Below are 24975 nucleotides of genomic sequence, written 5' to 3'. Positions count from 1 at the left end.
GGGAAGCAGATAGGAGTACTAGAGTGCAGCTATTTTCTATTTCCCTTTAGTAAAGTATGCCAAAGCCCGTGTGCCTTGGCCAAGACGTGGTTGCCAGGATGGAGGGGAGGCCACAGCTGCCAATCCTGCCCAAATGTCGATAGTCCTGTCTGTAGTGTGTGCCTGTGCACATGAGCACATACGTACTTTTAACCGAGGGGACGTTTGTCCGACAGTTTTTAAAAATTTACTACTTAATTTTAGAGAGAGACAGGGGGAGGGAGAGACAGAGCTCCCCCCTTGACTTCCCAAATGCCTGCAACGGCTGGGACTGGGCTGGAAACCAGGAACCGGGAACACAGTCCGGGCCTCCTGTGCGGGTGGCAGGAACCCAGTCACTTGTGTTATCACTGCTGCCGCCCCGAGTTTGCAGTAGCAGGAAGACAGAGCCAGACTCTGGAGCCAGAGCCAGATGTTCCCTGCAGGTACTCTGATGCAGGATGTGCTCATCTTTTATTCTTTAAAGAGTTATTTATTTGAAATGAATGAGAAAGAGAGAGAGAGATCTTCCATCTTCTGGTCACTCCCCAAATTGGATCTCCCACATGGGTGGCAGGAGCCCAAACACTTGGGCCATCTTCCACTACTTTTCCGGACAAGGTACCAGGGAGCTGGATTGGAAATGGACTCTCTGGGACTCCAGGCTCACAAGCCACGGCCAGATCTATGGTGCTGCAATACTGGTGGCTGATGCAAGCATTGTAGCTTGTGTCTTAACAGCTAAGCTAAGTGCCCACACGTCGCATGTTTTTAAATATAGAAAAAGAGGCTATGATCGAATGTCTCGAAGGGCCCTTAGCACCTGCACTGAGGGGAAGTGTGCTAATGAGGAGGCTTATTGTGGTTTGGGGTTAGTGCAGTGCCTAGCACAGGCCACAGGTGCACGTCTCTGCCACGTGTCCCATCTCTGAGGGGCCTCCCTCTGGAGACCCAGAGGCTTTCAAACCAATGAAAAGAGACAGAGGGTTGGAAATGCTACAGATAATACCTAGCTCAACTGGATCTTGTCATGCAGAGGATGTAGAGAATGGAGTTGCTGGGCTTTGCTTCGCGTATCCCTTGGTATTAGAGAAAGCGTCTCTGCTCGGGGAACGCTTTAACACGGAGACTCCCGAGAAGCCGGCATCTAAAACAGGAGACTGCACTGTCCAGGAAGCGATCTCCCGTTCCGGTGAGCAGTCTCCTGCGAGCAGCACAATGCACTGCATGGCGCAGCCCGAGGGGAGGGTTTGGGCCCCTAATTTCCATTTCCAGCCAACGTGTTGAGATCAAGAAGAATCAGAAAACCACACTTTATTAGGCTTCTCTGCATCTCAACTCACTCCTTGTCCCTCTCCCCCCAGCCTCTCATCTCGTGCAGAGCACCACATCCCCGTGGAATCCACTGGGTCTCACGGTGGGAGGATAAGAGGGTCGGAGTTCTGGGCTGGCCCTGGGCACTGGCCAGAGTGTTGGTCTTCTTTGGGGAAAGGCAGGATGACCAGCTTCATCTCCGTGGGATCCAGGAAGAGGAAGGAGACATCCAGGAGTTCTCCCTGGGGATTTGTGGTTAGCTCCAGTTGCACGGGAAAGGCCTCCGGAGGCCCCTCTCCCTGGGAGCCTTCAGGCTTCTCATCATCCAAGTCAGGGAGGTACCGGACAAGTCCTGCTGACAGCACTTTGGAGGGGGTGTCAGTAGGTGGTGTGATTTTCTGCTGGAGCTCTTCCACCTTGGGGAGGTTTGAAGGTCCCTGGTCACCAGCAGGGCTTTCAGTTCCAGGGGCAGGAGCCTGAAATAAGAATGGTTTCCAATGCAGAGTTCTGTAAGGAAAGCTCTGTCATGCTAGGTACCAGGATGAGCTGGTCTGTGTCCTGGTAGGAGGTTCCAAAGGAAGACTAGCTAAAGGGATGGGCTTCCTGGTGAAAAGCTTGACAAGCAATCAGGTAATGGCCAGGGCAACCGAGTCCTGTTGAAGCTTGGCTGCAAGTCTCATGATGCCAGAGCTGGACAATGTCCAGAGAAGTTCAACAACTTGCTGCAAGTCCCCAGAAAGCTGTCTCCCTGTTCTCAACTGTGGCACCAGCAGCTGCCTCCTTTTGGCTGTGTGTGTTGTGCTAGGGTTTGTATAGTACCCATCAGCACTTGTTTCTTAAGGGTCTGAATGAGGTGGAGTTGCAACATCTTCCTCTAGGACTCAGACAGTCCATGATCACACAGCTCACAGGTGACAGAGCAGGACTGGAGCCCAGGTACCCGGCCTCAACCATGCTCCCAGCGACAGCAAGCTGCCTCACAGAAAGTGCTCAATAAGCACTTCTGGAAACGACTCCCCCTCTGTGGTTTGGGGTAAGGCTTCTTTGGAACATGGAATTTAATGCCTCAGAGAAAAGTGGAATGGGCCTTGGACGAGTTGCTGTGGGGGTGTGGCCTTAGCCTGAGTAAAGCAGTGATTATTGGTCTTGGGAAAATCAAAGGAAGAAGTGGGGTGGAGGGGGCTGACAAATAATTAGATTAAAAAGTACCTGTTGTTCAAAGAAGTCACAAGTCACCGTGACATGCTTCTCTGATGGACTTCGAGTCAGAGAACCTTTGCAAAGACCAACGGGCTAAACAAAAGAGAAAATTCACTGTCATGGATTAAGACTATCAATGATCATACATGGAAATCAGCTTGCTTCCTGCTAGTGTAGACCCACAGCCAATCAATGTTTTTTATGATGATGGGATAGATAGGCTTTGATCTAATTCTCTCTAGTCATCCCTACCATGAAATCACACAAAATAGGCTAACTTGCTCCCGGTGCACCTCATTGTTCCTTCAGGAACAAAACTCTGATCACTGGGAAGCTATTTGTATTGAGTAGAAAGTTGTTTCTGTAGTATTTCTACTTCTTGGCCTTGGTTCTATCCTTGGGTCAGTTGGAAATTTGTTTCCATCTTTCATGAAACAGCGCTTTTTTGTGTATGTTCCACTTGAGCTGTGTCTGCTCCTACAAAACCACTCTCAGCTCATTCATGTTCTATTTGGAAATAAAATAAATTCATTTTATTCCAAATGTAATAAGACAGTTGTCTAGACTATAAGCAAGAAGAAAATAAAGACCTATGATTGCATGAAAAACACTTATGATGTGCAACGTTTTGATTTCTTTTCTTCCATGCTTTTGTCCCATTCCTATACATTTTTTATACAAAATACAATTTTATCACAATATTATTATTGTTATTATTATTTTGGACAGGCAGAGTTAGACAGTGAGAGAGAGAGAGACAGAGAGAAAGGTCTTCCTTCCATTGGTTCACCCCTCAAAAGGCCACTATGGCCAGTGTGCTGCGCTGATCCGAAGCCAGGAGCCAGGCGCTTCCTCCTGGTCCCCCATGTGGGTGCAGGGCCCAAGGACTTGGGCCATCCTCCACTGCCTTCCTGGACCACAGCAGAGAGCTGGACTGGAAGAGGGGCAACCGGGACAGAATCTGGCGCCCCAACTGGGACTAGAACCCAGTGTGCCGGCGCTGCAGGCGGAGGATTAGCCTAGTGAGCTGCGGCACCGGCCCTGCAATATTATTTTATAACCTATTTTGTCACTTAATGTGTTTTGTAAATCCTTTTGTGATATTGAATAAACTTCTATGATTTTCTTTATAACGGCTACCTAGCATTTCTCTGTATTGTTTAACAAACTCTCTTTTGTTGGCCAGCCAGATTGAATCTATTTTTGTTGCTGTTGTTTAGATTTCAAAGCTCTATCTTTCCAGATAGTCCTAGTTACTTCCTTGGGTAGATTTCTAAAAGAGAAATTTTAGGATCACAGCATATGTATATTTTCAAGTGTAAATACAATATTATAATAAAATATTGCCTCATATTCAAAGACAGATATCATATGTTTTCCCTGATTTGCAGTAACTAATGGAGTACCTAAAATGTAATGTATTGGAGTGAAATGGACATTTTGACATTCGATGACTGTTTACAGCCTTTGTCTCTACTATTGAGGAATAGTTTCTTCAAGCTTTGTTCCTGAATCTGTATATATGAAATACATGAAGTTTGTATACCTTACATAACATTTAAGCACACCGGGTTCTAGTCCCGGTCAGGGCACCGATCCTATCCCGGTTGCCCCTCTTCCAGGCCAGCTCTCTGCTGTGGCCAGGGAGTGCAGTGGAGGATGGCCCAAGTCCTTGGGCCCTGCACCCCATGGGAGACCAGGAGAAGCACCTGGCTCCTGCCATCAGGTCAGCGCGGTGCGCTGGTCGCAGCGTGCCAACCGCGGCAGCCATTGGAGGGTGAACCAACGGCAAAAGGGAAGACCTTTCTCTCTGTCTCTCTCTCACTGTCCACTCTGCCTGTCAAAAAATAAAAAAAAATAAAAAAAATAAAAATAAAAAAAAAATAAAAAATTGTCTCAATTTCTGAAGAAGAGCTCTTAAGTGTATTCACATAAAATTTACTAAAATTGTGTCTAAACAGATAGCCTGAATATTACTTTATCGCCTGTTTCCAGAACATATTAAACAATACTAGAAACTCCTTAAGGTGGGAAAGTCTGTTACGCATGAAGTCCTTGGGGAATGGTGCTCCAGCCTTTCCTTTCCCATCACCAGGTCACAAAGGGAGAGTTTGTAAGAGAACCTTCTGGACACTAGGTGCATGCACCAAGTACAGCCGGGGCACTTGGACCCTGGCTGGCATTTGCTCACCTCCCCAGACTCACAGGCCCAGCTGTGCTGACACCAGACTGGAGCACAAAGGGGAGCTTGTGTGTGCACCTAACAGGCAAACCTCAGAGGGTGTGACACGCAGATTGGAAAGGAAGAAGTAAAAGGGTTTCTATTTGCAGATGGCTTAATCTGATAAATAGAACATTCTAAGGAATCCACTAGAAAGCTATCAGAATTAATAAACAAGTTCATTAAGTTTACAGGATACAATGTTATTCATTCTAAAATACCAGTTGCATTTATTTATACTTGTAATGAAATCAAGACAATCTCATTACATTAATATTGAAGAGAATAAAATAGTCAAGAAATAAATTCACCAAGATGAGTCCAAGGCTTGTACAGAAGTCTCCCCTTATCCATGGTTTTGCTTTCTGTGATTTCAAGTGCCTGAAATCAGCTGCACTCAAAATATTAAATAGAAAGCTCCAGAGATGAATAACTCATAGTTTTAAATTATGCAGCATTCTGATTACTATGATGAAATCTCCACTATCCTGTCCCGTCCCCTCTGGGACACTAATCATTCCTTTCCGCAATGTAATATATCCATACTGTGTAAGTTACTTGCCATTAGTCACCTAGTAGCCATGTTTGTTATCATATTGACTGTTGCAGTAGTATAGTGCTTAAGAGTTTAAATAAGATCACTAGTAGTCTAACCTTATGCAACAATGCCTACATAATTTACCCCACTTCATCTCATCATGTAAGCATTGTGTTATTTATAAAAAGAAGGTAAAGAGTGAATATAATATAATAACATATATAGAGAGACCGTATTCATATAACTTTTATTATAGTATACATTATAATTATTCTATTTGATTATTAGCTGTTACTGTTGATCTACTACTGTGCCTAATTTATAAACTAAACTTTTTTATAGTTATGTATATACAGGAAAAACAGTATATGTAGGGTTTGGAGCTGTCTGCAGTTTCAGGAATGCACTGGTGGTCTTAGAACTTATCCCCTGCAAACAAGGGGGAACTATTATACATTTAAAACTATAAACTATCATTGAAAGAAATTAAATAGGCTCTAAACAAATGGAAGAACACCACATATGCATTGATTTGAAGACTTAATGTTGTTAAGATGACAGTATTCCCATGTTGTTCTACAGATTCAATGCAGTCAAATGGATTAAATTTCCAACTGCCTTTCTAAAACAGAAATTGGTGAGCATATCCTCAAATATTTATGGAAATGCAAAGAATCCAGAATGTTCCAAACACTCTTGAACAGGAAGAACTAAATAGGACTCACATTTCCCAATTTCAAAGCAGTATCAGTATTGGTATAAGTTACATTAAAGGTTACCAGACCTTCAATAAGCATGCCAAGACAGTTAGACTGGGGAAAGATATTCTTCAACAAATAGTCTTGGAACACCTGGATCACCACATGCAGAAGAATGAAGTTGAAATCCTACCTCACACCACATATAAAAATTAAGGCAAAATGAGTCATAGACTCACTATAAGGATTTATTTCTTTACTCTCAATTTCTGTTGATCTATAGATTCTTATACCAGGACCTCACCATCTTGAATATTGTAGCACTGATGTAGGTTTTGAGGTTGGGAATTAAGAGTTCTGCAATTTGCTTTTCTTGTTGAATATTATTTTGAGTATCACATTTTCATACCTGTAAATCTTAGTGACATTGGATTAGGCAATGGTTTCTTAGGTATGATACTCCCCAAAAAACATATTCAAAAAAAAAAAGAAAGAAATATGTACAAATAGAAATTAATAAACTTTAAAATTTTGGTACTTCAAAGAATATCAACAAAAAGTGAAAATACAACCCAGAGAATGAAGAAAATTTTTAAAAATTATATATCTGACAAGGACATTGCATCCATTAAAAACTCTTAAAATTCAACAATTAAAAGATAAGTAGATCAGTTTCAAAACTGGCAAAGTATTTGTGTAGATAATTCTCCAAAGAATACGTACAAGTGGCCAGTAAAAAGATGATCAAAAGTATGAGGCTCAACAGCATTAGCTATCAGGAAAATACAAGTAAAAGCCACAATGAAATACCAATTCATATCTAGTAAGATGTATATAACCAAAAATTAAGATAATAGTAAATGTTGGCAAGGACATGAAGAAATTGAAGCCCTCAAGCACTGCTGACAGGATGAGAAACTGGTGCAATCACTCTGGAAAATAGTATGACAGTCCGTCAAAGAGTAAAACAGAGCTCCCACAAGACACAATAACCCTACTTTGAGGTATAAACCCAAGAGAAATGAAAATATGTGTCTGCCAAAATACATACTTTATAGCAAGAAACAACCCAAACATCCATTCATGAATGCGTGGATAAAGAATAAGCAATATTCATGCAATAAAATCTTATTTGGCCAAGGAAGAAGTACAATTATTTCTATGTAAAGAAGAAACATTACAAATGTCATGCTACATGAAAGAAGCCACACAAAAGGTCACATATTGTAGGATTCCATTTATATGAACTGTCCAGAATAGGCAAAGTCATAGAGACAAAAAACTGATTAATGATTTAGAAGGGCTTGTAGGAGGCAACAATGAGGAATAACTGTTATTAAGTATGGGAATTCTTTTTGGAGACTGATGAAAATACATTAAAATAAGAAAGTACTGATTGTGGCATAATTGTGAATATAATAAAAATCACTGAATTGTGTTCCTTAAAAGGATGAATTTATTGGTGTGTGAATTACATCATAATAAACTGTTAATATTTAACAGTAAATAGGGAGAAAAAAGAAATGGTGAATTTTGCCCAATGGTACTCCAACACATTGTGCCAATTTGTATTTTTATCAAGAACTGTCATGTGGTTTCAAAGAACTATCCCCATCTTGGAAGCATTCTTTGAACAAAGGCTTGTTTGGCTCTGTCCTTTTTTTTTTTAAGATTTATTTCTTTATTTGAAAGTCAGAGTTAGAGAGAGAGAGAGGGAGAGAGTTCCTCTATCCAATGGTTCACTCCCTAGTTGGCCGAACGGCCAGAGCTGCACCAATCTGAAGCCAGGAACCTGGAGCTTCTTCTAGGTCTCTTGTGTGGGTGCAGGGGCCCAAGGACTTGGGCCATCTTCTAGTGCTTTCCCAGGCCATAGCAGAGAGCAGGATTGGAAGAGGAGTAGCCGGGACTAGAACCGGCACCCACATGGGATGCCAGCACTGAAGGCCAAGGTGTTAACCCACTGTGCTACAGCGCCAGCCCCATGGCTCTGTCCTTATTAAAGAGTGATCCAAGAGGGTTTTCAAGATGGCAGAACAGGGAGGGAGCTTATTGTTCTAGTCTAGGGGGAAGATAGTTTAAAAAGAGTGGAGAGAGTTCAATCTCAAGGAAGAGTTAGGGAGAAAACTCCAGAGGAAACTCCACGCAAATTAGAGGGACACTGTGGACCTATGTGGAGGGTGCGGATGCACACAACTCAGAACCCCAGCAGCCAAGAGCCTCAGAACCAGCTTTGGAGTGAGGTGAGACCAGACTGCACCAGCCCAAGCCATGGGCGATAAAGCTGCAGGAAGAGCCTGGCATGGGCCCAGCTTGGAGCCCTGTGGGGGACAATGAACCTGTCAAACTAGAGGAAAAAGGGGGGGGCATTTTTCTCTCCCCAACCACCCTGCACCAGTGTCCTGTAACAAGCCTAGAGAGGGTGGGTGCCATTTTGGACATACATAACAGCTGCACCAGCTTGTGTCCATGTACTCAACAACCAGCCAAATGGAGACGTCTGACTCTAGCTGGGATATCTAACAGGGGGCTGAGTGCTCATGACTGTGGGGAGCTTGTGTACCTGGACTGTGAAAACACTGTGGCTGCGCAGAAGGGTGCAAGGTATAGCTGGGACTTTGGGAAGTCACTGTGGGTGGCTCCACATGCTCGGGGCTCCAAATTCCCTAGTGAGGGTCATTGCAGTGGGATCTGTGTGCACACCAAGCATTGCATAGATCCTTTGTGTGGTTCCTGGGGACATGTGGGTGAATATCGTACCCACTGAGGCTAGTGCCCAGGCACTGGTCTCTTGAGGAAAGGAGGTGAGTGTGAGACTATGCCAACAGAACAAAACAAGCCTCCCCTCTGGTTAAAAAAAAAAGAGGAGATTTACCAAGCCCAACCTAAGTGTCACCTTGGACACTCCTTTCATACTAGAGCACTAAACAGAGCTCCCTGACCACACTCACCACATGCCTCTGGGTATTCACTGGAAAAGCATACACTCCATTAAGCCACAGAGGGATAGTCCAAAGATAAAAACCATCACAGGGAAAAAACAAAACAAAACAAAAAAGAAACCAACAAGAATCTCTACAAGTGTTGAATAGTAAATGCAGCAATTCAAGAAACAAGAATATGGAAGACAACATGACCCACCTCACCCCAACCCCCACTAAAAGAACATACTTCAATACTAGAATATGAAGATAAAGAGATTAAAGAAATGACAGAAATGAAATTTTTAAAAAATTGATCATAGGATTACTTAGAAATAATCAGAAGCAAATCCATGAACAAATGAAATCCATACATGACACGAAAGAAAATTTCTCCCATGAAATTGAGATCTTAAAAGAGAAATCAAAATGAAATCTTGGAGATGAAGAATTCAATAGAACAAATAAAAAATGCAGTGGAAAGTCTTAACAGATTCAGTGAAGCAGAAGAAAGAATATCTGACTTAGATGACAATGTGCAGAAAATTAGACCAAACACAAGAAGAAATCAGAAAACTAAAAAACACTGTTAGAGAGCTACAGGATACTATCAAATGACCCAACATATGGGTCTTAGGAGTTCCTGAAGGAGTGGAAAGAGAGAATGGATTAGAAGGCCTTGTTAGTGAAATAATTACAGAAAACTTCCCTAATTTGGGGAAAGAAAGGGACATCCAAGTACAGGAAGCACATAGAACTACTAATAGTTATGACCAGAAAAGATCTTCACCATGATGCGTTGTAGTCAAACTCTCCACAATAAAACATAAAGAAAAGATTCTAAAGCGTGCACAAGAGCAACACCAGATTACTTCCAGAGGATCTCAATTAGACTCACAGTGGACTTCTCATCTGAAACCCTGAGAGCTAGGTGAGAATGGTGAGACATATTCCAAGTCTTAAGAGAAAACAACTGTCATCCCAGAATATTGTACCCTGCAAAGCTCTCTTTTATGAATGAAGGTGAAATAAAGAACTTCCATAACAAACAGAAATTGGATTTGTCATCACTCATTCAGCCTTACAAAAGATGCTTAAGGATGTGCAACACACAGAAACGCAGAAACATAGTCATCACTGTGAAAAGTGAGAGCAGAAACTCTCCCAGTAAAAGTACAAAGGAAATCCAAAATAAACAATAGGAATATTTATGGGAACATGGCAGGGCCAAGTCATTACTTAATAATAGTCACCTTGTACAGAAACAGATGGATAGACCAAGGGAACAGAATAGAAACACCAGAAATCAACCCAAACATCTACAGCCAGCTTATATTTGATCAAGGTTCTAAAACCAATTCCTGGAGCAAGGACAGTCTATTCAATAAATGGTGCTGGGAAAACTGAATTTCCACATGCAGAAGCATGAAGCAAGACCCCTACCTTGCACCTTACACAAAAATCCACTCAACATGGATTAAAGATCTAAATCTATGACCCGAAACCATCAAATTATTAGAGAGCATTGGAGAAACCCTGCAAGATATAGGTACAGGCAAAGACTTCTTGGAAAAGACCAAAGGAGCACAGGCAGTAAAAACCAAACTTAACATTTGGGATTGCATCAAATTGAGAAGTTTCTGTACTTCAAAAGAAACAGTCAAGAAAGTGAAGAGGCAACTGACAGAATGGAAAAAAATATTTGCAAACTATGCTACAGATAAAGGATTAATAACCAGAATCTACAATGAGATCAAGAAACTGCACAACAACAAAACAAACAACCCACTTGAGAGATGGGCCAAGCACCTCAGTAGACATTTTTCAAAAGAGGAAATTCAAATGGCCAACAGGCACATGAAAAAATGTTCAAGATCACTAGCCATCAGGGAAATGCAAATCAAAACCACAATGAGGTTTCACTTCACCCTGGTTAGAATGGCTCACATAAAAAAATCTACCAACAACAGATGTTGGCGAGGATATGGGAAAAAAGGGACACTAACCCACTGTTGGTGGGAATGCAAACTGGTTAAGCCTCTATGGAAGTCAGTCTGGAGATTCCTCAGTAACCTGAATATAACCCTACCATACAACCCAGCCATCCCATTCCTTGGAATTTACCCAAAGGAAATTAAATTGGCAAACAAAAAACTGTCTGCACCTTAATGTTTATTGCAGCTCAATTCATAATAGCTAAGACCTGGAATCAACCCAAATGCCCATCAACAGCAGACTGGATAAAGAAATTATGGGACATGTACTCTACAGAATACTATACAGCAGTCAAAAACAATAAAACTCGGTCATTTGCAACAAAATGGAGGAATCTGGAAAACATCATACTGAGTGAATTAAGCCAGTCCCAAAGGGACAAATATAATATGTTCTCCCTGATTGGTGACAACTAACCAATCAACCAAAAAAAAAAAAAAAAGGAAACCTGTTGAAGTGAAAGGGACACTATGAGAAACAGTGACTTGATCAGCCCTTGTCCTGACTGTCAAGGAACAACTTAATACTTTATCCCTTTTAGTATTTTTTTTATTCTACTTAATACTATTGGTTGAACCCTGTTATTAACACACATTTATTCTTAGGTGTTGAAATTTAACTGAAAAGTGATCCCTGTTAAATATAAGAGTGGGAATAAGAGAGGGAGGAGATGTACAGTTTGGGACATGCTCAATCGGACTTGCTCCAAACAGTAGAGTTAGAAGCGTGCCAGGGGATTCCAATACAATCCCATCAAGGTGGCATGTACCAATGCCATCTCACTAGTCAAAGTGATCAAATTCAGTTCACAATTGGTCACACTGATAGGTCTAAGAGTCAAAGGGATCACACAAACAAGACTAGTGTTTGCGAATACTAACTGATAGAATAAAAAAGGGAGAGAACGATCCAACGTGGGAAGTGGGATACACAGCAGACTCATAGAATGGCAGATGTCCTAAATAGCACTCTGGCCTCAGAATCAGCCCTTAAGGTATTCGGATCTGGCTGAAGAGCCCATGAGAGTATTTCAGGCATGGAAAGCCAAGACACTCTGGCAAAACAAAACAAAACAAAACAAAAATCAAAACCTAAACTAAATGAAAGATCTCTGTGAGTGAGATCCCAGCGGAAAGAAGGGACCATCAAAGAAGGAGGTACCTTTCTCTGAAGGGAGGAGAGAACTTCCACTTTGACTATGACCTTGTCTAAATAAGATTGAAGTCAGTGAACTCAAGAGGCTTCCATAGCCTTGGAAACTTATGACTAGAGCCTAGGGAGATTTCTGACGCCATAAACAAGAGTGTCAAATTGTTAAGTCAACAACAGGAGTCACTGTGTACTTACTCCTCATGTGGGATCTCTGTCCTTAATGTGTTGTCCAATGTGAATTAATGCTATAACTAGTACTCAAACAGTATTTTACACTTTATGTTCTGTGTGGGTGCAAACTGATGAAATCTTTACTTAATTTATACTAAATCGATCTTCTGTATATAAAGATAATTGAAAATGAATCTTGATGTGAATGGAATGGGAGTGGGAGACGGGAGGGGTGCGGTGGGAGGGAAGTTATGGGGGGGAAAAGCCATTGTAATCCATAAACTGTACTTTGGAAAATTATATCTACTAAATAAAAGTTTAAAAAAAAGAATTAAAATTAAACTAGAAAAAAAATAATAGTCACCTTGAATGTAAATGGCCTCAACTCTCCAGTTAAAAGATACAAACTGGTTAAATGAATTAAAAAACAAAACCCATCTATTTGCTGCTAACAAGAAACACATCTCACCAACAAAGATGCATGCAGACTGAAAGTGAAAGGATGGAAAAAAATATTCCATGCTAGCAGAAACCAAAAAAAGAGCTGGTGTAGCCATCTTAATATCAGACAAAATAGACTTTAACACAAAAACTGGTAAAAGAGACAAAGAAGAGCACTATGTAATGATTAAGGGATCAATTCAACAGGAAGATGTGACTATTATAAATGCATATGCAACTAATTTCAGGGCACCTGGCTATTTAAAAGAAATGTTAATGGATCCAAAGGGAGACATAGACTCTAACACAATAGTAATGGCAGACTTCAATACCCCACCTTCAGCAATGGACAGATCAACCAGAGAAAATCAGCAAGGAAACAACAGAGATAATTGATACTATAGACAAAATATATCTAACAGATATCTACAAAACTTTCCATCCTACAGTTGAAGAACACATGTTCTTCTCACCAGTGCTTGGAACTTTCTTTAAGATAGGCCAGGCCATAAAGCAAGTCTCAGCAAATTCAAAAAAATCAAAATCATATCATGCATCTTTTCTGACCACAATGTAATGAAGCTAGAAATCAACAATTCAAGAATTTCTAGATCATATGCAAACACATGAAGACTGAACAATATGCTCCTGAATGAATACTGGGTCATTTAGAAAATCTTAAGAGAAAGAAAAAAAAATCTGGAAATGAATGAAGACAACAATACAGCATATCAAAACTTACAGGATACAGCAAAAGCAGTATTAAGAGGAAAGTTTATAACAATTGGTACCTACATCAAGAAATTGGAGCCGGCGCCGGGGCTCAATAGGCTAATCCTCTGCCTGCGGCGCCGGCATACTGGGTTCTAGTCCCGATCGGGGCCCCGGATTCTGTCCCAGTTGCCCCTCTTCCAGGCCAGCTCTCTGCTATGGCCCGGGAGTGCAGTGGAGAATGGCCCAAGTGCTTGGGCCCTGCACCAGCATGGGAGACCAGGAGAAGCACCTGGCTCCTGGCTTCGGATCAGCACGATGCGCTGGCCAAAGTGCGCTGGCCGCGGTGGCCATTGGAGGGTGAACCAACGGCAAAGGAAGAACTTTTTCTGTCTCTCTCTCTCTCACTGTCCACTCTGCCTGTCAAAATAAATAAATAAATAAATAAATAAATAAATAAATAAGAAAGAAATTGGAAAGGCACTAAATAAATGAGCTATCAATGCAAACCAAACCCAAAACTAGAATGAGAAAAGAAATAATTAAAATTAGGGAAGAAATAAACAAAACTGAAACAAAAAATCAATGCAAAAGATCAGCAAAATGAAGAATGGTTTTTTGAAAAAATACAATTGACACACCATTGGCCCAACGAACCAAAAAAAGGAGGGGGAAGACCCAAATCAATAAAATTAGAGATGAAAAATCAATGTAACAACAGACACCACAGAAATAAAAACAATCATCAGAAATTACTACAAAGAGCTGTATGCTGGGGCTGGCACAGTGGTGTAGTGGGTAAAGCTGCCGCTTGAAGAGCCAGCATCCCATATAGGCTCCAGTTTGAGTCCCAGCTGCTCCACTTCCTATCCAGTTCTCTGCTATAGCCTGGGAAAGCACTAGAAGATGGCCTAAGTCCTTGGGCCCCTGCACCTACATGGGAGACCCAGAAGAAACTCCTGGCACCTGGCTTTGGATCAGTGCAGCTCCGACTATTGTGGCCAACTGGGCAGTGAACCAGCAGATGAAAGACCTCTCTCTCTCTCTCTGCCTCTCCTTATCTCTCTGTAAATCTGACTTTCTAATAGAATAAATAAATCTTTATAAACAAAAAGAGCTCTGTACCAACAAATCAGGAAACCTGGAAGAAATGGATAGATTCTTGTACACATACAACCTACCTAAATTGAGCCATGAAGACACCTAAACCTAAACCATAAAGAAAATCTAAACAGATCAATAACCAAGACAGAAATTGAATCAGTAATAAAGACACTCCCAACAAAGAAAAGCCCAGGATGAGATGGTTTCACTGCTGAATTCTACCAGACATTTAAAGAAGAACTAACTCTAATTCTTCTCAAGCTATTCAAAACTATTGAAATGGAGAGAATCCTCCCAAACTCTTCTATGGAGCCAGCATCACTTTAATTCCTAAACCTGAAAAAGATACAACAGAGAAAGAGAACTGCAGGTCAATTTCCTCCAATGAATATAGACCCAAAAATCCTCAACAAAATACTAGCCAATCAAATCCAACAAACATCAGAAAGATCATTCACCTGTACTAAGTGGGGTTTATCCCTGGTATGCATGGATGGTTCAACATTCACAAATCAATCAATGTGATATATCACATTAACAAACTGGAGAACAAAAACTATGATTATCTCAATAGATGCAGATATAGCATTTGATAAAATACAAGACCCTTTCATGATGAAAATCTTAAGCAATTTGGTATAGAAGAAATAGTCCTCAACATAATCAAGGCAATTTAAACAAACCCATGGCCAATGTTTTATTAAATGAAGAAAAGTTGAAGACATTTCCACTGATATCTGGATCCAGAAAAGGATGCCCACTCTCACCATTGCTATTCAATATAGACCTGGGCGTTTTAGCCAGATACATTAGGCAAGAAAAATAAATCAAGTGGATACAAATTGGGAAGGAAGAAGTCAAATTATCCCTACTTGCAGATGACATGATTCCATACATAGGGGATCCAAAAGACTCCGTTAACAGACTATTGGAACTCATAGAAGAGTTTGGTAAAGTGGCAGGATATAAAATCAACACACAAAAATCAATAGCCTTTGTATACAGACAATGCCACGACTGAGAAAGAACTTCTTAGATCAATCCCATTCATAATAGCTACAAAAAAAAATCAAATACCCTGGAATAAATTTAACCAAGAATGTCAAAGATCTCTATGATGAGAATTACAAAACATTAAAAAAAAAAGAAGACATGAAAAAATGAAAAAATCTTCATGTTCATGGATTGGAAGTATCAGTATCATCAAAATGTCCATACTACTAATAGCAATTTACAGATTCAGTGTGATACCAATCAAAATACTAAGGACATTCTTCTCAGATATAGGAAAAGTGATGCTGAAATTCATATGGAAACACAGAGGACCCCAAATAGCTAAAGCAATCTTATACAACAAAAACAAATCCAGAGGCACCACAATACCAGATTTCAAGGTATAATACAGGGCAGTTATAATCAAAACTGCCTTCTTTTGGTACAAAAATAGATAAATAGACCAGTGAAATGGAATAAAACACAAGAAATCAACCCACACATTTACAACCAACTTATCTTTGACAGAGGAGCTAAAATCAATCCTTTGAACAAGGATAGTCTCTTCAACAAATGGTGCTGAGAAAACTGGATCTGCAGGTGCAGAACTATGAGGCAAGACTTCTTACACCAAAATCCACTCAAAATGGATCAAGAACCTAAATCTACAGCCTGATACCATCAAATTATTAGAAAACATTGGGGAAACCCTGCAAGACATTGGCATAGGAAAAGAGTTCTTGGAAAAGACCCCAGAGGCACAGAAAATCAAAGCCAAAATTGACACATGGGATTACATCAAATTGAGAAGCTTCTGCACTGCAAAAGAAAAGGTGAAGAGGCAACCAACAGATTAGGTGAAGTTGTTTGCTAAATATCTAACTGATAAAAGCTTAATAACCAGAATATATAAAGAGATCAAGAAATTCAACAACCATAAAAAAAATACCACCAGTTAAGAAATGGGCAAAGAATTTAAACATTTTTAAGAAGAGAAAATTCAGATGGCCAGCAGACACATGAATAAATGCTCAGGATCACTGGCTATCAGGGAAATGCAAATCAAAGCCACAAAGAGGTTTCACCTCACCCCCTTTAGAATGGCTTTCATACAGAAATCAATAAATTTGAATATAGACCTACCATAAGACCCAGTCATCCCAGTCCTGGGAATTTACCCAAAGGAAATGAAATCAGCATATAAAAGAATTATCTATATCTCCATGTTGATTGAAGTTCAATTCACAATAGCTATGATATGGAATCAAACCAAATGCCCATCAACTGAAGACTGGATAAAGAAATTATGGGATATGTACACCATGGAATACTACATGTCAGTAAAAAAAAAATGAAATCCTGTTGTTTGCAACAAATGGATGAAACCGGAAAGCATCATACTTAGTGAAATAAGCCAGTCCCAAAAGGGCAAATACCATTTGTTCTCCCTGATCTATGATAACTAATATAGCACCTAAAAGGTAATCTGTAGAAGTGAAATTGACACTTTGAGATGCAATGACTTTGAATAGCTCTTGTCTCGATTGTTGAGGAAAAGTTTTTTTTTTCATATTATTTGTTGAACCCTTTACATAGTATAGAGTTAATCATATATGTATAAAATTAGTTAAAATAGATGTTAGTAAAAAATAAGAATAGGATAGGAGAGAGAGGAGGAAGAGAGGTGGGAGGGTGGGTACGGTGGGAAGAATCCCTATGTTTCAAAAGTTGTACTTATAAAATGCATGAAATTTGTATTCCTTAAATAAAAGGTTCCTGGATAGGGGGACACAGAAAAAAATAAAGATGATTACAACACTTTTCAGTTAAAATAATAGTAATAATAATAATAATAAAAAGAGTGATGTATTCCAAATGTAACCAGATTTATTCAGATCAAGCAGGTTCATCACCAACCACCAGGAGAATTATCTGTGTTTTTGTAGTCCCCATGATCACTTTTTGCAATTAAATCACACTGATAATGAAAATTGTCCTTACAACAGAATAAAGCCATATTATCATACCTGGCCTTCATTTTCTATACAGTTCTACAAGCATACCTCTTGCTTTAGAATATCTCATACATAACTTATTGTTTTAGAATACCTCTTGCTTTAGAATACCTCATACATAACTTACTGTCAACAAATACTTAGAAATAATGTCTGAACATACATCTTACATTATGAAGAAATTCAAGAATACTCACAGAGTCAGAAGAGTGAAGGGAGCAGCTGCCGGCCTGGGATTTGGTGCATGGTGACTCTTGGATTAAATACTCCACAAAGTAAGCCGGGCCGACCACCCACTGTTAGGAGACAAGAGTCAAGACATGAAAACCGAATCTCACATCGGGGAAGCCTCAGATTTGGCAGCATCACATCACAGAAACGATCCCTTCCCACAGGCATTGTCATTCCACACCCATCGTTCCTGCCAATCCCCACACTGATCAAACCGTGCGTTTTTATTTAGGAAACACAATTATCATATCCTTCTTACTTTCTTAAAGATTTGAATGGGCCCTACTTACCTTTCATTGGTGAACTTATTTTTCCTCTTATACATTCATCTTTTAGATTAGTTTTTTTTTTGTATGAGAGAGATATCAATCCAGTTACAAATGAGTTTCCATTTTGCCTAACCCATAAGACTCAATATCAACTCCAGGCCTTGGTATGGTGTGAGAATTGTCTTGCTGAATGGACCATGGTCATTAGAAAGGAAAATAGTAGCAGTAAGAAGTAAACCAATATAGAATCCCTCAAAGACATTGTGAGTCAATTCCTCTTCTTGCCTTAGGGTTGATGAGGCAAAACTGAGTCACATGACTCTTGTGGAAATGCCATGAAATCATTCAGAAACTGAAACATGACTGAAGGTGCGTCAGGTCTATCAAAATCGAGAATCCAGAGAAAGGCTATTGGGTTCCAATCAAAAGCAGTGCCTTGATACACTCTTCTCAGCCTGGGAACCTCTAGCAGCAATTATGAGACACCTTGCTTGTGTAACTGGCTCAGACATTTTAACCTTACCTGGCTAGTAGCTTTGGTGACCTTAACAAGAGAATACTGCTTCGAAGTGCTCTCACGGTTGAATTTTGCAAGGGACTCAACGGCAGCTTCCAAGACCCTAGGATCTGACGTATCAATGGGGCTGGGGCTCGGACAGTCAGGGCATATAGAATGAACCTTTCTTCGAGAAACTGTTGGTGACAATGAAAGTAGTTTTAAAATATTATCCACTATCGACCCTACAAACAGTCATACATCGTATGACTGTAACCGAGGCAAAGGTTGAATAAGAAAAGATATTACATTAGTGTTGGCAAAGATGGGGTAAGGAAGAAATTTTCTGGTAAGAAAGTTAGCTGTTGGAAGTGAATTTTCTATAATGGGCCATTTCACTTTCATACTTAAAAATCAAATCAAAGCTAGATATTTTTCACTTCACACAAATGTATTTACTCTAGGGATTTTATTCAAAGACACATAGTATTGTATATAGATATAAGACTTTCTCCTCCCAATTAGTTCAATATCTTTTCTCATCATTGCCTCTGTAAAGTAGATTGAGTGACCTACAAGGTTGGGATTCCTTATTGCCAGGTCTTCACCCTTCAGTCCCTAACATGCAGCCTAATACCTAACACATCGTAAGCGCCTAGAAGATACTTATAGAACGAATGGCTAAGTGAAGGATATGATAGAAGGCAGAAGCACACCCTCTTTGGTCACAAAAAGCAAGTGATCCAGAAAACAGCAAATCATTGAATCTTTGTGTGATCAGACAGAATGATCATCCTAATGGCACAGCTGGAACCTCTGGGAGGAGAGCTGCTGAGCTGACAAACCTAGTGTGAAAGGGGAGAGAACTTGTATTTGAAGCGGTTTTGTGCAGAGAAAACACATTGCTTTGATTAACTGTGTTTATTTGTGTGCTTCTGGGGACTGAGGGAGGTAGAGGGGGGCTACATCCGAGGCTTGGGACTCCGCCTCCTCGTCACGTGTCCCTGCCTGAGCTCCCGCAGTCCAGGTGCCTAGGACTTCCATTTAGGCACTGAGACTACCTCCAGCTGCTGGTCCCTAATCTGTTTTAGCTGAGTCTTGGACTTCACAGCCAGGAGCCTTAAGCTGTGGCTGCTGAAATGTTTGCTCCTTTGTCTGGTTATTCAAAGGAGTTGGTAGTGGTTTAACCTGGAGCTGGGTAGAGATGCAGGTCTCAAGGACCAGAACCTGCACTTTAACTAGACTCACCAAGGGACTGACAGGCAGATAGTAGTTGAAGTAGCCATCCTCTGTCTTCCTATGCTTCTCTATGTTGACAGAAGCTTGCTTTCCAAGGACTTTCCCTTGGAAAAGGAGGATCCAGATTGAATGCATGTGCCTCTTTCAAATGTCCTTAGCTTCAGCTTCATCCTTAGGCCATTAACTCATTTATTTAACAAAATTAATGACTCCTTACACATGAAAGGGACTAGGGGGACACGTATCAGGAATAAAATATTCTGGGCAACATAAGACATATGACTAGGCCGGTGCTGCAGCTCAATAGGCTAATCCTCCGCCTGCGGCGCCAGCACACTGGGTTCTAGTCCCGGTCAGGGCGCCGGATTCTGTCCCAGTTGCTCCTCTTCCAGACCAGCTCTCTGCTATGGCCCAGGAGTGCAGTGAAGGATGGCCCAAGTGCTTGGGCCCTGCACCCGCATGGGAGACCAGGAGAAGCACCTGGCTCCTGGCTTCGGATCAGCGCGATGCGCAGGTCGCAGTGGCCATTGGGGGGTGAACCAACAGCAAAAGGAAGACCTTTCTCTCTGTCTCTCTCTCTCATTGTCCACTCTGCCTGTCCAAAAAAAAAAAAAAAAAAAAAGACTCCAAATCAAGGGAGTACAGGCTCTGTGCTCCCTGAGTGGTTTGGCCAGTTTTATAGGAATGTGACTATGACAGGAGAGCGTTCTTCTTGTCTTAAACAGAGGACATTGTGGAAAAACCGGCATGGCAATGGTCCCTCAAGAGTGGGTATGAGTTCGAAGGGTAGAGGTCATTGGGGGAGAGGGCATGCTCAGTGGAGGGAGAGACGGCAGCAAGAAGCAGAAGTTGCAAAGTACAATATGTGTTCAGAGAACAGGCATCCAGCTGAATGGAGCATAGAGGTGATGATGCCAAGGCAGTAACAGCAGAGACAGTAGGAAGCGAGCCGAGGGATCAGTCCTAGAGGTCTGGCCACTTATGGAAGACTGAACACTTAGGATTTAATGTAGGACACAATGGAGAGCTATTGGAGATGATTTAGGAAGATTAACTGAGAGATGAGAGGTGTATGTTGACATTTAGCGGGAAGGCAAGTCCTAGAACGATTAAGCAACTGGTATTGGAATGAAGATGAAATAAACATGGCAGAAACCCTAGCCACGCTTGACAAAACTCTGGTTAAATGCTCTTTTCCCTCTTTTATTAAAATTAACATTTCTTACCTGGGCGAAGAGTACAGTTATAAGCAATTGAATAGAGGATTCTTCTTGGCTTGTTAATGTAAAACAGTGCTTTGCACTGTCCATAAACCTGTAACCAAGAAATACATTATGTGACATTGTAGAATGAACTACCCCTGCAATGAAACTCGTACACTTTAAGTAATGAGAAATTTAAGATGACGTTAAGGGGTTTGGAGTGGGAGGAGCTGCAGTGGATCACACCCAGCTATTTGACCTCTTCTTGGGCACACACATTTCTAAGCCTCCCCCATGATTAAGAGTGAGTATAAAAAGGAACATCAAAAAAGTTTGTGAAGAAACAGAACTAACAATTAAGTTTATTTGGATGCAAAAAATTTTGAAATCCATGCATTCAAGGGGTCTTCAAAATGTTTATGGAAAACATTTATTGTGAAAACACTGTGCATGGATTTTTAAATTCTCTTTCCATAATGAGGCAGAGCACTGTGGAAGCCATGAGTTACAGGTGGCAGTGTCTTGGACACGAACTTCTCATGCGTGGGAAGCAAACTTCTACCACGTGATGTGAGTGCGTCCCTGTCCATGCGTGTGCTCCAGCAGTTAGCGTCATCTTAATGAAATCCACAGCAGGGAAAATCGACTATTTGCTTTTCAAAATCAGTCCATGCAATTTAACAAATTTGGTTACATGATTTGAAAAGTTTTCTTTCAAAGACATTATCAGGTACTCGTGTTATACAGTTCATGTCGATTAATGTTAATCCCAGGATAACTGAGAATCAAACAAAAACTATTATTTTTCTATTCATCTTTAAAAGGATCAATTCTGAGGCCACTGAGAGTCTATGATTGAGGAAATCCTTCCACGGTACCCCTAAGGGCTCCTACACCGTAAGCCATCCCTTTCTCTAGCCACAGACCTCGCATTAGCATTCATTAAGACAAAACAAAGCAAATATAATTTCTTCCATAATTTCTCCTTCCATAATTTCTGCAATCCTTAACTCCACATCCAGAATCTTTGCCTCTGTTTTTTTTTTGCTTCCAGTGTAAACAAATGGCTTAGAGCTACTGGAGGGTCTTGAGGTAGAAAGCAATTTGGGGAAAAGAATGAAATCCTTCGCAGACCCTGAGGGCCAGTGGTGAGGACTCAAGTGACTGGGTTCCTGCCAGTAGTGGGAGACCTCGTGGGAGACCTCGCGGGAGACCTGGATTGAGTTCCTGGCTCCCAGACCTGGCATCCAGCCTGGGGCCACTGGGAGCATTTGGGGAATAAATTACTAGATGACAAGTGCTCTAAAATTAAATTTGCTCTAAAATTAAATTAAATTAAATTAAACCTTGACATAGCAAAATGGATAGAATTGGAGGGGGTTATGTTAAGTGAAAAAAGTTAGACACAGAAATACAAATTATTGCATTTCTCTCCCATACGTGGGAGTTTAAAAAGTTATTCTGACCTTAGAATGGTGATTACTACAGGCTGGAAAGGGTGAGAGGAGGGGATAAATGCCTGATCTGCTCTATTTACACTATATGCATGTGTGGAAATAATGCACTATACCCTGTAACAGTGCACGGCATTACATGCTAATAAATAACAAAACTAGTATATAAAAATAAAAAATAAAGCAAAACCAATTTGGGGACACCTTTTCAATTCTGAGCAGCATGACCCCGGTGGAACTTTCTAGAAACCCCTCTGATGGGTTAGACTTGATTCTGTCTCCAGCATGAGAATAAGCATGTGGGCACCCTCTCTTCAGGCTATAAGGAGGGACAAAGCATGCAGGCAGCAAGCCACCTGCACCCGGAGAAAGAGGGCACCTCGTCTCTTTGCGGGAGCCCCGAGAATGAGTACTTACTGAGGTGTGCAAGGTCCTCACCGCACAGTCCTGCCACGCCTTCTTGCTGAGCACGTGACAGCCAGTCTGCAACACGTCCAACACGAGATAGAACACAGACCCTAGGTGATCCTGTGGGAAGGGGTAGAGAAACACATCACATCCCACATGGAGCTGGAACTCAACGACTGGCCAAGTCTCTGCTTTTTGAGACAGCCAAAGGATGTGATGTTTGTGGCGACACTTTGAAAGTTATGGCCCCTAGACAAATGTCAGAGTAGGATCTCTGTGCTGGCTCTTGATCACAACAAGAGAATGGTAGCACCCCTGGCGGAGGAGAATAGAATGTTGTCGGGTTCTCGGCCAAGTTCCCAATTTTGAAAGTACCTGCCAACCTGTCTGAGGGTTTCCAGCCACCGGCCAACCTCTGCAGCTGTCCAAATGACTGCCCGAGTGCGGACAGCGTCACTTGCCTGTGTGTGCTCCCAGACGCGGCTCACTCGGTTGAGGCTCAGCACGTAGCCGTCCTTTTGGTCTCTGTTGATGTCCTGCAGGGCGAAGCCTGAGACCGACAGCACATCTGAGTCATTGCAGTCCCGGGAGAGCAGAGGTGTGTCCTGGAGGACCGGCTTGGGTACAGACACAGCCCCGCAGCATGCGGCCAGGGCGCAGAGCCCCAGGATTCGGAGCAGACCCATTCCGTGGGGTGTGGAGCTGCAGAGAGAGACGGGCTGGCTTGTGGAGTGCCTCAAGGTCAGGCTTGAGTGGTCCTGTGATCCTTATCAGAATGGCTGCCAGGTTGTCCCATTTTATTACCTTGAATTCTAAACAAGGATTTCCTGGAGTTAGTACTTTGGATGGGATCTGTCAATGTGTGTAACCATCAACCCCTGAGTAATCTCATATACGGGTGGACATGTAAACAAAATCAAGTTTCCCAACAGTTTTCAGTAAATCCTAACAAATATTTAGTCAAGGCTCTTAGGAGGTCATGATTCTGGCTTGTGTCCAGTGTACACCAGGAGCAAAATGGTGGTGGTGGTGGGGTAATCACCTTCTCCCCAAGTGCCTCTGACTGCTCTCCTTGGCCACACTGGTGATCTCAGGCAGGAGCACGGGGCCAAGGCTTACAGTGGTGCCCGGTGAACTCACGCCTCACCTAGATCAGGAAGGAGGCTGAACCCCTCAGCCACCTCCCAGAAGCACCAGTGGGCTTCCCAACGCATCTCGGGCATGGGGCCGAGAGACTGTCCCGTTCAGCCTCACTTCGTTCTTTTGAAGAGAGGATTTCATGGGACGGAAACGCAGTTAATGGGACATCAAGAGTTCTCACATCATGCTCCAAGTCTATTCTCCCTTCTACGGAGCTCTAGGGAAGCAAATTCATGAAGAGACTGACACCTCATCAGACAAGAGGAAGATACTAAGGCTAGTGTCATGGGAAAGTCGCTGCCTACAACACCAGCATCCCATCTAGGTGCTGGTTCGTGTCCTGGCTGCTCCACTTCCAATCCAGCTCGCTACTAATGTACTTGGGCCCCTGTACCCATGTGGGAGACCTGGATGAAGCTCCTGGCTCCTGGCTTTGGCCTGGCCCAACTCTGGTTGTTGTGGCCATTTGGAGAGTGACCCAGCAGAAGGAAGACCTCTCTCTCCATCTTTTCCTCTCTCTCTCTCTCTCTCTCTCTTTCTCTCTCTCTGTAACTCTGCTTTTCAAATAAATACAAAATAAATATTTTTTAATAAAGGAAGACAATGATGGGCAGGTGCGCACCAGAGACACATTGGTTGGGATTCTGGCTTTCCTTTTTCCTCTTCTGTTTGGGGTTCAGGAAAATTCTACCATTGGGACTGTATGAAAGAAATGGCCTTTAAAAACTTTCTATTTAAAAAAACACGCCGTCGTTTATCAGGAGAAAAGAGTCGGGGTGTGGAGACAGCACCGAGACAAGCTTGTCAGCGAAGGCATTCCACGAAACCCTGGACCTGGAGGTGAGAGCAGCTCCAGCCCGCCCACGCTCATCTCCCACCCTCTCCAAGTGTTCTGTGTTCAAACACGTGTAGGAACGGCTGCACGCAGGAATGCAGCCTCTCGTGGAGACTCAGCACGCGCTGGCAGGTGTTTTAGGGTGAAGAAACCCATTTAGATCACATTTTCCTACACTTATTGTGCTATAAGAGAGCTTTTGGTTTGTTTTT

General features: G+C 41.8%; 1 protein-coding gene across 1 annotated transcript; it reads right to left on the bottom strand.

Annotated features, from left to right (window-relative positions):
* Positions 1-1317: 1317 nt before the first annotated feature.
* FETUB (fetuin B) lies at positions 1318-23641 on the bottom strand. The gene is made up of 7 exons (XM_062211232.1): positions 23250-23641; positions 22798-22908; positions 20951-21038; positions 18513-18682; positions 17687-17785; positions 2542-2625; positions 1318-1808 (listed from the first exon to the last, which is right to left on the bottom strand). The coding sequence occupies exons 1-7, from the start codon at positions 23472-23474 to the stop codon at positions 1431-1433; spliced, it is 1155 nt and encodes a 384-aa protein (XP_062067216.1). The 5' UTR covers positions 23475-23641; the 3' UTR covers positions 1318-1430.
* Between the last annotated feature and the right edge of the window lie 1334 nt (positions 23642-24975).

The sequence above is a fragment of the Lepus europaeus genome, chromosome 2 (assembly GCF_033115175.1).
Source record: "Lepus europaeus isolate LE1 chromosome 2, mLepTim1.pri, whole genome shotgun sequence".
NCBI classification, from domain to species: domain Eukaryota; kingdom Metazoa; phylum Chordata; class Mammalia; order Lagomorpha; family Leporidae; genus Lepus; species Lepus europaeus.
This window is presented reverse-complemented; position numbering and strand designations above follow the sequence as displayed.

Coding starts and splice junctions, on each gene's coding strand:
- FETUB (XM_062211232.1), bottom strand. CDS start 23,474: ATGGGTCTGCTCCGAATCCTGGGGCTCTGCGCCCTGGCCGCATGCTGC. Junction 18,683..20,950: donor TAACTGTACTCTTCGCCCAG/GTAAGAAATGTT, acceptor TGTCACCAACAG/TTTCTCGAAGAAAGGTTCAT. Junction 17,786..18,512: donor TCACCAAAGCTACTAGCCAG/GTAAGGTTAAAA, acceptor GTCTCCTAACAG/TGGGTGGTCGGCCCGGCTTA.